Genomic DNA, 13,351 nt, shown 5'->3' on the forward strand with positions numbered 1-13,351 from the left:
TATGTCCCTTGAGTCATAAATAATGCTTTCAGCAAACACTGACATAGATTATTAGACCAGTAAGTCATTCTCTAAATTTCTGTCTTCTAGTCTTTCTAGCCCTACTAACAGTTGTAAATAATATGTACTAATGTGAGGCTAAAATCACATACATCTTTATTAGAGGGTTTTTTTTTTAAAAAAAAAGAGTGTGTGTGAAAAGTAAGTAAATAAACAAACGCAAATGCTCTGTTTGAAAAGAACCCACATGGGGATGGGAGTGGAGGGGAATGTAGCCGTCTGCCTCTGTGAAACATCCCACATTTTGATTTTTCCAGCTGTTTGCTGAACACTATCCTGTTCCTCTCCTGATAATACAAATCACAAAAGAGGTGGTTGGAGGGGACTGTTTCAGGAGTAAGACTACAGAAGACTAAGCATATCTACAGACTGCTCATCTAAGCCACTTTTAAACTGTGGTAAGAAACCAGTGGGGAGAAACTGTAAACAGGATGGGCATTGAGAGGAAACATACTAGTATATGTGCCTCAGGACTCCCTGTCCATTGGGATTCTTGTAAAAGCTTTTATAACATGCAAAGAACCAATTCTTACATTGTAAGTCAGAAAACTGCAAGGTTCTGAATGGCAGCGTAACAGCATGAAACTTTTGCACTTTTGGTAGAAAAGCACTTTGTGGGAGGAGTGGTGTGGGGTTTTTTAGTTGGGGTTTTTTTTGGTTTTTGGCTTTTGGGTTTTTTTTGGAAGGGGATGTCTTTAGGGTGAAGCATTTGCGAGAAAGATATTACTGGTTCACCTGCAGCAGGCCCTATACTTCTGAACTGCCTGGAATCCAGCATGACGTCTCAGACAAAGCGGAGTAAGTATTTTTCTCTGGTTTATTGGAGTCAACATTTTAGAGACAATACGCCAGTAACTTTAGATGTCAGTGAGACTGTGGAATAGTGTTTCAGAGGAACTGAACTGCTTTTCTTACTTAAGAAGCACTTGCAGGTGTTTATGCTGATTTCCAAAAATTAAGCCCGAAGTGCCAAGTTCATAAAGTTGAACTCTGGAAAATGTCATCACAGGTATGACAACTGCTTGTACTAGGTTTTTATATGAGGTATCAAACGGAAGTAATGAAACAACACCTTATCTACTGGCTGTGTTGAAAAAGCTGTTCATCTTTACAGCTATATTCAAAAATCTCCTTGCTATGTGCAGTCTAAGCTCAGTTTTCCCTGACTTCATTGGGAAAAAATGTCTTTGTTTCTTAAAGAACATGGCCTTATAAATGAAAATGGGCATAGGGGTACAATATCAAATTGTTAAAAAGTGTAAAAGTTGCTTGGCAGCACTTGCAAGGGGATTCCACACTTCTTTTTCAATGAGAGAAATCTGAAGCAATCGGATTTCAGTCAAGAAATCTTGATCAACAGTTCACAGACTTCTTGTTTTCTTTGGTGGCTTTATCAGGTTGTGAACACATGAATCATGAAATGTCACTGGGAGTAGGAGGGAAACTGAAATCAGCTGATTTTGTTCCATGAGACTTTTTTCCATAAGAAATGTCATGCGTTGGAGCAAGAAGTTCCAGGATGGAGTTTCTTTAGAGCTGTGTGGGTTATTAATTGAGAATTAAGGACCTTGACACTCTCTGTCACAGAAATTGGAGTCAACACCCTGATTGTTCTGTAATTCACTGGCTTTGCAGCAAATCAGCTTTATACTATAACTGAAAATCAATGAGTCTTCCTATAATTAATCATTGTTTCTACTTTATTAACAATGTATTTAAAATTAAAAATAACACACTAATATTTTTAAAGCAGTATTACTTCTCATTCTCTACATGGAAAAACATTGCATAAATAATTTCTGAGAAAAAAATAAATAGGTAATTCCCTCTCTGAAACAATACCTTTTCTCTCTAGGTTCTGCTCCCACATAAAATAATTGCAAAATCTATCAACATCGCGAATTTCCATACTTTATATGATTTCAGCATAAACTTTACATAGAAAATAAGAACAGTGAGGAACTGTCTTCATCCCAAACTATGTTCAACTGATACTAGGCTTAGCACTTCTATGGTATATATACAGCATGTGATGATTCACTGTCTAATAATAATCTGTAATGTAAAAACAAAAACATTAGTGTGAATGTTGAGAAGCTAAGTAAAGGAAAGTTGCTGTCAAACTAAAGACTTATCGAAGTTGCACATACCAAAGACTTTTCTAGAGGAATTAATGACTTTAAAATTAGCAGAGGCTCACTTTTAATGCAGAACCAGCACCTTACTCCTAGAACTTCACTTGCACAGTCTTAGCTATGAAGTGTGTGGCCAGATAACCCAAACTCTGTAGAACAGAAAATGTAAATTGAGATATCTAAGCTGATACTAAAGTCAATTGTGTCTAGGAAATAAGGCATAACCAGTATCTTCTATGTTAAATTATGCACATCGTTAGCTGTTTACAGGACAAACATCAGTGAGGAGCATTCATTTAATAAATCTGCTCCACTTAGTAGAATTTGTTTAATTGTCCTAAAACAAATCATTGTCCTTAAAACTAACATGGTTTTAGTTGTCAGATCTCAGTTTTGAATCTGTCGATCCTACAGTCTTTTAATTAAAAGTATGAAATAGATTTGGACACTTTTGTTTTGAGAACACATGTGTCATATTTTGATTTTTGTGTTTTAGAGGGAACAACTGGGGCATGAGGACATCTGACAAGATGTTAATTTACCAATAATTTGACTTTGCAGTCACCGTAACTGTTGAAATCCCTGCTATCACTATCTTTGTACAACTAATCCAGAGAGTGGTAATTCTCCTTGGTGCTTCCCTAATTGCATGCTTGTCCTGCATCACGGCACTTATAAAAGTGGGAAAGGGATCTCGGTCTTCTTTTCACATAAAGTGAGCAGAATGACTTCTAGTGAAGTGTGATTGTCACCACAACAGCTTCACTTTCCTCTGCCTTCCTACTTGTACAAGCCACATAATCTCACATGAATCCCCAAGGTGCACCTCTCCTCTCAAACTGAATTTAGGTGTTGCTACCTCCAGCTCAGTTTATCTCATTCTCGTATCAGACCATAACTGCTACAATCCGATAGGTTTTTTGACTATGTGAGCCTTTGACCCAGCTTAGCAGAAGGAATTGAAACCTACTGCAGTCAGAACGTCATGCTGTGGCCTGTGAGTGCCATTTGATGTTTTGCAAAATACCCGGAGTTGCTAGGCTGTACCACTCAGCACCACCTTCTAATACGCATTTTCTAACTCATGCTGGTTAGATTTGCTGCTCCTGGCTCTGGAGAGACGGGGCTTCTTGTTCTTCTGAGGCCTGACAGTTTCCTTTCCAAAGTCCTTCAGCTCAGACTGGTTGTGGTAGCGAGTGTAGCGCTTGCATTTGCAGGATGTGACAGCTCGGAATTTGTAAGTCCGAGTCTCTTCCTCGGGACAAGCCATCTGGATGCGCTGCGTGCGAGTGTGAGCAGGAATGCAGCGATAATCCAGGGCATTCTGACGCCACCACTTCCCTCTACCAATAGAGTTAGGAAGGAGGTGTGAGGGGACACACTGACCAGAGCAGACCAGTTCCTTTACAGGCTTGATGCTGCGGCAAGGCCCTTCTGTGACATAGCGGGTGGTTCTCATTTCTCTGCAGCTATAGCCAGAAGCATCTGCAAACAAGAAACACATTAGTTACTACTTTCTTCCTCATCCTTGAGAAAGCGCTTTTTTTTTGTTTCTGTAGCAGATATCTATCTCTGTGCTAGATACAAGCTGGACAACTTGAATGGCAGATTTTGGGAAGAGTATCTCCAAAGACTTGCTCGTGCAGCTTCTGAATATTAGGCTACTCTAGTTACGAGACCCTTAAATGACAACATACAAATTGATGTGTAAAATTCTTCTCTTGCCACTAGGTAAATTCCATGTCAGGGTTGTGCAGGTGGGCAGTGGAGCTCCTGCAGTGTAACCCCAGCAGCAGTAGTTACTTCATGGGAAATTTTTATGTGATTCTCCTGGCTTCATTTACCTGTGGGCAAAACCTTCCCCGCAATTCTATTGACTTCAGAGGTTGACCCTAGATTTAAATTCTTTTGCAACAAAGAAGGTGTACCTTAAGTGATTTTTAACTAGCATAATGTGTTCCAGGTTAGGGAAACAGCAGGTAACAACAGCCCTAAGGACTTCCCACTGTTCAGTCATTAGGTTTTCCACATTTACTCCTCTCTGTGACAATTCCACCTGTCCCACGTAATTTCCTTCAGCCAGCTAGAGGCATCTTCTGGCTGATTAGGTACCTTACAGTGGGTTTTTTCACCCCCTTTTCTCAACGGACAGCTATAGACAAACGAAACATTAGGAAACACAAGAGTTTTTTTAGCAATAAGGATTTAGAAAAACTTTCCAATTGTAGGAACAGACTTTTTCTAAAGGCGTCTCTTCAGCCATGCTTGGCCAATTTACTTGTTTGGAAGGCACAGAATTTGATTTTTGAAGGTGTTTATTGAAGAACTTCATCCAGATAAACATTATGTTCTTCTCAGTGGAAAGTATAGTTTTAACTCAGGAATGCTGTTTGTGGTGGAAATCCTCAAAGGTCAGCTTACAAACAGGAGGCTCTGACTGTTAGGCCTATTCTCCTTGCTGTGCACATGGTGGTTCCCTCCTCGGTACATCAAAAGAGAATTCTGACTCTGAGTCTTTAGTGATAGAACAATATTTGTACAGACATTTTAATTTTTGTTTTTCCTGCTAAGTAGGGAAGCATGATTTTTAGTGCTCCAGTTTATATTTATCAAAGTACAGCTAGCAAGATTTCATTTTTAAAAAGATTTAAGATCTGCATTAATGAAATGAAGCAATCCTTGTCATAATGCTGTGACAAAAATGCTGACAACTGAACTCCATGTGTACTTAGTCTGATCTTCCCAAGTTCCCTAAGCATTTAAGAAAACTATGTCTATGTAAAAAATAATGCTCTGAATCAGGTGTATTGTACCACCTTAGCACACAGGCAGATATAGTTAAATATACGGGTATTTGCCTCAACTATATAGGTTTATTTTCTGTGCATATGTGTCCTGTCCTATATGTGCACAGGTTCCACATACTGCAAAATTATTCATGGTCTGGTGCAACATCATGTGTCCCGTGAAGGTCTGTCCACTTTGGATCATCATTTTGATTCCTTGTGTTAAAGATGTTAAAACAAGTACACAAGACCACTGCATATCCTGAGTAACTGTCCAGTCTCCTTCACCCTCTCTTTCTTAAGTAAATGCCCTTTCCAGTTAAAAAAATTTGCAGATATCAGTTAGACAGATTCCCCCCAGTTGATGTCAGAGTAGTAAGAGGGTAAAAAAATGAAGGTATTCAGATGTAAAAACAAAATCAACCTGCCTTGACGTGGGGGTTGGTGGGGCTGCTTGTGAGAAGCAGAGTGCTCCCCCTTTCAGGGATTAAAAACCCTTATAAAGTTGCACTCTCAAAAACATTACTTTTTTTTTCTTTTAAAATATTGTTAATGCTATGGTTTTAAAGACCTTAACTGACAATTGCAGCAGAAAAACACAATTCCCTTTCAGTTGTCCTCGGAAAAGGAAGGCTAGCTCAGATCTGCAGTGCACAATACTGGAAACTGTAAGTTTGACCTGTTGCTATGTGCATCTGGTAGCCAAATGTGTCAGTCTCGAGGACCAAGTTCACCCTATTTGCCAGCAGAACACTTCTTTAAAACTACCTTTCTCTGTTTTGTGCTAACCCTTCATGTCTTTTCACAAAGCTTGTGTTTTGCATCATTGCTAATGTTAGAGTCGGCCAAATGCAGTAACAATATATTATGAAGTATGTCGGTGCTGTTAAAGAAGCCAAACCGATTCCAAGATTGCATAACTCTGCAAAATAAAGTCCCCTCCAATTCATTTGGGCATGTATTCCCCTCAAGAGTGCTTTAACTGTTCATAACAGCTTTTTTGGCTGCTGGAATCTGGCTGAAAATCAGGCTGTTGGTAAAGGACAGTGAGCAGCACACTTCTCTCCTCTAGCTGAACGCAACCTCCATGTACTATTTTTGTGTGATCTTAGACATCACTAGTGTGACTCTTTCTAAATATTAAGAATTTATATTCTCTCCACTGTCAACTCATTGCTCCATCCTAACATTAAAGAGAGAAAGACAACTTGTGATATTTCCTCACAGTGCTTGCAAGCACAAAACACAGAGAAATTTAAGTAGTATCTTCTACAGGCTTTATGTATTGAAGTTGTGCCTGCAGAGAGCAGCTGGGCAGAATAGGAATGCATATTGTGGTACCTAAGGATTGTTCAACAGATAGACCACATTTTTCACCAGTAAACTCTGGTATATCCCTTCTAATGTTTACACTGATAACTTCTGCAACAGTAGATGTAACTCCCTATCATTTACAGCATTAGGTCCACACCTAAAAGTTTTCTCTTATAAACTTCCTGTTAGGGTCCAAAACAGTAATAATGATGTTATTATTCTTACCGTTAGGGTCTGGAGCTTGCTGTATGTGTCTTCCTCCATGCTTTGCCTGGTTCATTGTGTTGTTGTTGCTGAAAGTCTGCTCCATCGGTGTTTCTGTATTTTCAGTGATCTCAGGAATGATTTCTGTAGCATCATTTTTAAACATTTGCCATGCTTCCACAGATTGAAATGCAATTTGTATTAAGACACAGACAGAGCATACAGCCCAAGAGATCTGCATGGTGGCAGCTCACAGATTAGCTTTTCAGCACCCTGACAGTCTCAGATCCCAGGCAAAGGCACATTATTCCCCTTTTTTAAATCCTTTTTAGAACCAAGCCAGCCAATGACTATACAAAGTGGGAAGGGCCAGACAACAACTCATTCATCTCAGCTTTTGTCAGTGTGAAATAAAATGCATGTGTGGGGGTGGGTTAGTGACAACATTCTACAAGTTCTATGTAAAAACTTCTCATATGCGCTTCATTTTTTTGTGCCTGGCAATAATGATGATTGACAAGACTAGTATGTATTGCAACCTGACAAGTCCTTCTGCAGGTTTTTTCTAACAATGGTATAATTAAACCCTGTTTCTACCTCCATAGTTGAGTATTTGGCTAGTGTCTTTTCCAAGGGTTTTTCAGACTTTTTATTGTTACTGTTGTTCTTCCTCTCCCTCCCTGACCCCAGTATAAAGTAAGCAAATCTAGAATCTGTAGCTCAGTAGTTATGCTTTTCAGTCTCTGCAGGGAAATGAGGGGGGGGGCAACTTTTTTTTCCTTTACAAAACCAGAAGCCCTACATTTTGTTTCACAAATATACTGGAAGAAACAAGAAAGAGCTTCTTTTCAAAAGGAGAAGTTGTTTTGGTTAGTTTACCTTAAAAAACAAGCTACTTGGAATATGTTAATTAGGGTAAACAGCCAGGATGTTGCACATCATGCTGTTTGATGTGCTCTTTCTCACATTTTTATCACTTAAAAAAAAAAAAACCCAGAAAAAAAACCATTTGCACTTGCTTTAAATTCATTGCACACTACTACTTCTGCTGACATTCTGTGCAAGTGTTGAATATAGGACATTCACTTATTTTAAACACAAGACCATGACCAGACTGATTTCTATACATGATGCAACCAATAAGAAGAGAAAATTGACGACCTTATGTCTAGGGCACCCATGCCCAAGATGTATTAATCTCTCATGTTTTAACATTGCACCTATGGTATTTTCCTTCCTTGCAAAAATAAGATGATAGTGGTGATAGTTGCATCATTTCTTTGTCTCAAGACCACATAGATTTTCAAGTTATTTGCAAATAGTGTTAGGCTAAATACATTAATTGGAAAGCATCTCATCTTTCAGTAAAGGTTAGGTACTACATTTTGCTCATCATAGCTACTGAAAGCTTAAAGCAGCAGAGAGACACCCATGTGTGTTACTGCAATGTTTGTCACATACATCCTCATGAAAACATTTCATGTAGAAGAGATTCAAAAGTGATTCACTGTCTGACTTTTCCCTACTACTGTAAGACTCATTACGTAAGGCTTGCATTCCATTCTGACAATTCCTATGACCCGGCATGGAAAACAGGCGTCACCAAATTTAAAGCAGCGGTGTATTCTCCCTTAGTGTGACCTTGATGATAAATAATAAGATTTAAACAACAGCAATGACATGAGGACATTTCACCTCTTCAGCCTTCCACATACACAGAGACACACACAGCAGATGCACTAGTGGTACTGAGTCTGATGAGCTTTAGCATACCTGCTCTGTACAATGGTCCTTTCCTAAAATAATAGCATCTGAAATGTATTGTGATGTGCTTTCTCTCCTACCATTTCTCTTTGCCCAAAATTACAGAGATTAGCATTTCCAGAAGAGCCTTCCTTTCCAAATGTTCCAAAGAATCTCTAAAAGTGTGCATCGTGTTGCATACAACTGTGTCCCCTTGGTGTCTGCTCCCCTTCCTCCCTTCCTCCAGCCCACATCCTACCATCTCAGAAATTACTGTTTTTATGGAGGGACACAACATACTATTTTCTTTTTATAAGATTTTTTTTTTTTTCTCCACAGCCGGTCAGGATGTAATTCTTTAATACAGGCTGTTGTCATATCATTTGCCTCAGATGTGCTGATTGCTTTTTTCCTATAATCATCAGCAGCATTGATTATCTTTCATTAATAACTGCCTCCTTTACTCAAAACGGTTAATGATAGTCTCACAAATACAGGAAACCCAAACACTCAGCCATAGCAAACATTTTTCCAAGCATAATTTTTCTTATTTATAAGTAAGTCTCTTTTTGGCTTAGAGCTACGGTGAAATCTATTGAACAGCAAGGGATACACAACTTCACAGCAGCATCACATGATTGCCCACCAAATAAAAAGGATTCTGAAGAAAAGGCAGACACTAGTTTGGAAAGCTGTGCAACCATCTTCCTTGCAGATTTTTGTTGGCTGGTTGGTTGAGTTGGGGTTTGTTTTTTATTTTCTCCTTCAAAGAACAGGCTAGACTACCATGATTAAGTTATACTTGAAATTGTGTACAATGATCTCAAACTTTGCTTTCAAGCCTCACAATACAGCTACTTTTTCTTTTCTTTGGAATTACTGACATGTGATCTTCTAATGGCCCTCAAATGAAGAAAATGGTGCGGGATTTTATTTTGTCGTTTTTTAGGGTTTTTTTTCAGTTTGGTTTGTTTGGTTTCGGTTTTCTTTTCTTTTGTTTTAATTGAACAAGTCAGGAAGGATGACCAGGAACTAAACAAAGATTTTTAACGTGGTATTATTTTTGTCAGATAGGAATACCACCTTGTATTGGTATTCACCCATAAAGACCTTGTCCAAAATGAAAGCACAGCTTGTGGCAAAACGGAGTACAGCTGAAAAGCAGACCAGGAGAGCAGAAGAAAACTGAGTACTGGTAATCACTGAACCATTGCTACCTATTCACTCCTCTATTTAAATGCCTTTAGAATTGTATGTATCTAACAAAGCTCAGCTTCTGTTAATTTCTTTTCATGTAATGTCTGTCTAGTGAATATTTCCAAAAGCTATCATTGTCAGTGTAGGCTGACTACAGAGAATCACATTTATGGTAATCAATTGTCAAATAAAACAAAAATTTTCTTGATGCAGCTTCTCTAAGTACTTAAACAATCTCCCCTATTAACTGTCTTAACATATATCTGTATTACGCAGTGGGAGAAATAATACCAAAAAATCTACATAAGTAAAAATCAGAAGCTATATTTAATCTCTGGCTTAAAACTTCTTGTCCACAAGCTAGGAGAGCAGCCTAATAGAGACAAGATAACAATCCAAATCGCATACACATTCAGATTCCTTAACTGCAAAAACATTCTTCCAAGTCCTGTAGCTGCTTGCCTGCTCACAGTAGTTTCTGCAACAAAGCAGAAATGGTCTGAGCTGTAGCCCCCCACAAACAATTGATTTTTGCACTTTTAATGAAGCACAGGGGAAAAAAAAAAAAACAACATGACCTATCAAGGATGCTTTCAGAATGAACCCTCAAGCAACCAGGGTGGAACTGAGTTTGGATCCTCTGTATTCAGAACTGGGATGCTATTTTCTGAGACAAAAACCCACCACCCTTAGCCGTGCTAAGAGGGAATCGCACATAGGGGAGCAGGTACAAGGAGCAATCATATACCTAGCCCAAATCCGTTGCTGCTGCTTTCTGGACTCAGACTTCTGTCCTGATGTGCTTGCAATGCAACACTGTACTATGAAGGCATGCACATATAAACCAGTTTCTGAAATCAGTTCTGTCACTTGTAACTTCTGGTGCTCGTTATGCACCCCCCTCCTTTGCCCACACCTGGGCCAGGGGCTTCCTGTTAGGTATCCTAAGATACACATGTGCAATTTAAGCTTATCTGTGGCAATGGCTCATAATTTACACACTGCCCAGGAATTCAGTTTCTCACATGTTCAAAACTTGTTTGCTTCTCAAACAGTTCTTGCCAAGGCAACTTTTATGTGTCTCATAAGAATTTGGCTGAGTCACATACGACCTTGTAAGCGTATCAGTTGGAATGCTACGATGTGATCTCATCCAAGCAGCCAAGAATAAACAGAATCTTAGTATTCTTCCACCAGAGACCCGCAATGCACTGATAAATCATTCTGGTGGCTTGCCTTTTTCAGTGATAAGACAAGAATATATTAGATTCACACAATAGTATTGTTCAGGGATGGAATGATGACTAGTGAAGAATAACAAGCCTACAGCTCCATCTGGTGAGTCAGCTAGCCAGTGACCTTGGCATACTGGAATTAAATTTTAAAAAACCCCAACATTTAATTGATTTCCAGGATTTATTTGCAGAATAGAAGAAATTAATAGGACACTAATTCTCACAAATAAATCCTTACAAGATAACCTCTCAGGACTGTTCTATTTTCAGTTTTACTCATTACCGAAGCCCAGAAACTAATTTTAGACCAAATCTCTGTGCTATACTGAGAGTCCATTAGATAGTCCCTCTGTGCTAGACACATCACACTAAACTAACAGAACTAATTTTAAAAAAAAAGAAGGGAAAAAAATCCTGCTTCTAGTTCTAGCATCAGATATTTCATTAGTTCTGGACATCAGAAGACAGCTCAATGAAAATATTTAAATTATGAAAACAAACATTGTAAATATCCTTTCTGCTCTTTTCCATTGCTCACCAGGAGGAAGATATATTTGACACGTTTGTTTTTTAACTCAGAGAGCATGTAGTGTTCTTATACACAGTGCTTTTCCTCTTCAAAGCCTTTTATGAAGATTAATTAATTCTCACTTCACCAAGACAGGTAAGCCAGGCATACTCATGTTGTAGGAGAAAAAATCTGTCCAATACTAACACAGGCTCAACATCCAAAAATGGAATTACAGTACAACATATCGTGGCTGCTAGTCCTGCATTCAGATGCTCTTAATTCTGTTTGAAATAACTTCATGAAATGTTTACTTTTCAGCAGTGACACATTGCAACATTCTCTCATGAAGTACTCTCTGGCAGTACCTGTGGTTCAGAGTAGCATGCTAGATACAACACTTGTTGTCAACATTGTAGTCTCAGCTGCAGCACCAAAGGAAGAAGAAGGTACTCAGTAAATGTTACTTATCTTAATTTTTAGTTACAAACTCTCTCCTGTGCTTATGCAATGGCTGAGAAAGATTTAGTTCAGCATGAGTAGAAGGTGAATTTAGTTTTAGATATATCATTTTAGGTATCTGGACTTTCTTTGTTCCTTGCTATAAAATGCTAATAGCTTCTTGCTTCCACTCTTACCCCCTCTCCAACTTCACTAACTCCCAAGTACAAAAAACCCCAAACTATTGTCTTTTTTTTTTTTTTTTTCCCCATTGTGTTAGTTCTGACATGGTAGATGTCTTTGTTCTATGATAAATGTATAAATTACAGAGACCCCATCCCTTCTCCAGAGTGCTATTTACACAAAAAGTGCCCCACTGCTCTTCAGGACAAACATATTAATGTAAATATAGATCACATTATTTTAGCTATAACAAAGAGGTTTCAACTCCAAAAATGTAGTGTTGTTATTTACAACAAATACTTGTTTTAAAAAATATCTTCCCTGATTAGCATGCTTGTAAGGAATATCTCACAGCAAAGGGGAGGTGGCAGTAATTTCAGAATAAAAAGTATTTCTTCCAGTACTTTCTCAATTTCATATTATATGGAAAGAAAGCTCTCATTCCCATTTTTATACAATCTTTCCTTCTACAATCAGAAAGAGAAAATTAGAAGTATACAGCATATCATCATGGCTCAGAGGCACAAAAGCTCTTCTTGGCCAACCAAAATAGGCAGAGGAATCGCAACATTACTTAAACAGCAAGATAAGAGTAAAAGAGGAAGAGTATGACCCATTAATGGAGCAGTGGTCTGACATTCTAACTATTTTTAGCCTACTCTAAAAGCAGAGCTAGAAATGGTTTCATTACTGGGTCACCTATCAGTAACTCAAAATAGGATATACTGTCTTTCTTAGACCTAATTTTTAAAAATCAGTTTATAGCATTGCCTTATTTATTCTTCTCCACCCTCCTATTACAAAACGTTTGTTAAATCAGTTTTGTTAGACTGAGATAAATGGGCCAGAGTACCACTGAAGTTACCACTAGAAGCAAGCAGTGTCCTATGAATTCAAAGAACATCTTGAATATAAGAACAGACTCCTGTATGTCTTGATTTGTCAGTATTTCTTGATACTGACTAATACAAAACCATCACCATAAGGTCAACAGACTCAATTTTAATAAACCATTATCATTTTAATCTGACAATTATCAGCCTTCTTACAATCTATGGAAGAGTAACAAAAATCTAATGCCTAATGGTTTCTTAGGCCTTTAATGGACTGGAATTTTTTACTTCCAAGTAACAGGTCAAAGACAAAGAGCATGCACATGAATTCCCTTCCCCTCTTTTTTTTTTTTTTTTTCCTTGTAGTGCAGACAGGTATTATGAATACACGGTATGAGACAAGATGGGAAAAAACCCCAACCATGCCCACAGTCAAAATTTTAAAAGGATGACTTATAAATAAGACGGCAGTATGAAAAAGTCAGTGTAATAGAAAAGGCCAGTACTCCTATTCCCCAAGATACACAGTATGAAATTAGTAACTGGGAATTTTGAAGAAGCAATTAATTTAATACTGATATAATGGGAGAAAGCAAACAGGTATGTAATTAGCCAATGAAACTGATTCCTGCTTGTTATTACTGGACCATCCTGATTCAAAGCAAGCACTAAATACTGACTGTAGGGAAGCGAAGGAAAACACTATGCAGAG

General features: G+C 38.2%; 1 protein-coding gene across 1 annotated transcript; it reads right to left on the minus strand.

Annotated features, from left to right (window-relative positions):
• Positions 1-3,258: 3,258 nt before the first annotated feature.
• Positions 3,259-6,740, minus strand: SOST (sclerostin). Its single transcript, XM_009947047.2, has 2 exons — positions 6,521-6,740; positions 3,259-3,680 (listed from the first exon to the last, which is right to left on the minus strand). Exons 1-2 carry the CDS (start codon positions 6,738-6,740, stop codon positions 3,259-3,261), a joined length of 642 nt encoding a protein of 213 aa, XP_009945349.2.
• Positions 6,741-13,351: the final 6,611 nt, after the last annotated feature.

This window comes from Leptosomus discolor, chromosome 25 (assembly GCF_034619465.1).
Source record: "Leptosomus discolor isolate bLepDis1 chromosome 25, bLepDis1.hap2, whole genome shotgun sequence".
NCBI lineage: Eukaryota > Metazoa > Chordata > Aves > Leptosomiformes > Leptosomidae > Leptosomus > Leptosomus discolor.

What these genes read in the sequence shown, in the direction of transcription:
- SOST (XM_009947047.2), bottom strand. Translation starts at nt 6,740, where the DNA reads ATGCAGATCTCTTGGGCTGTATGCTCTGTCTGTGTCTTAATACAAATT. An exon ending in GCAAGCTCCAGACCCTAACG is followed by an intron (nt 3,681 to 6,520) that starts GTAAGAATAATA and finishes TCTTGTTTGCAG; the next exon opens with ATGCTTCTGGCTATAGCTGC.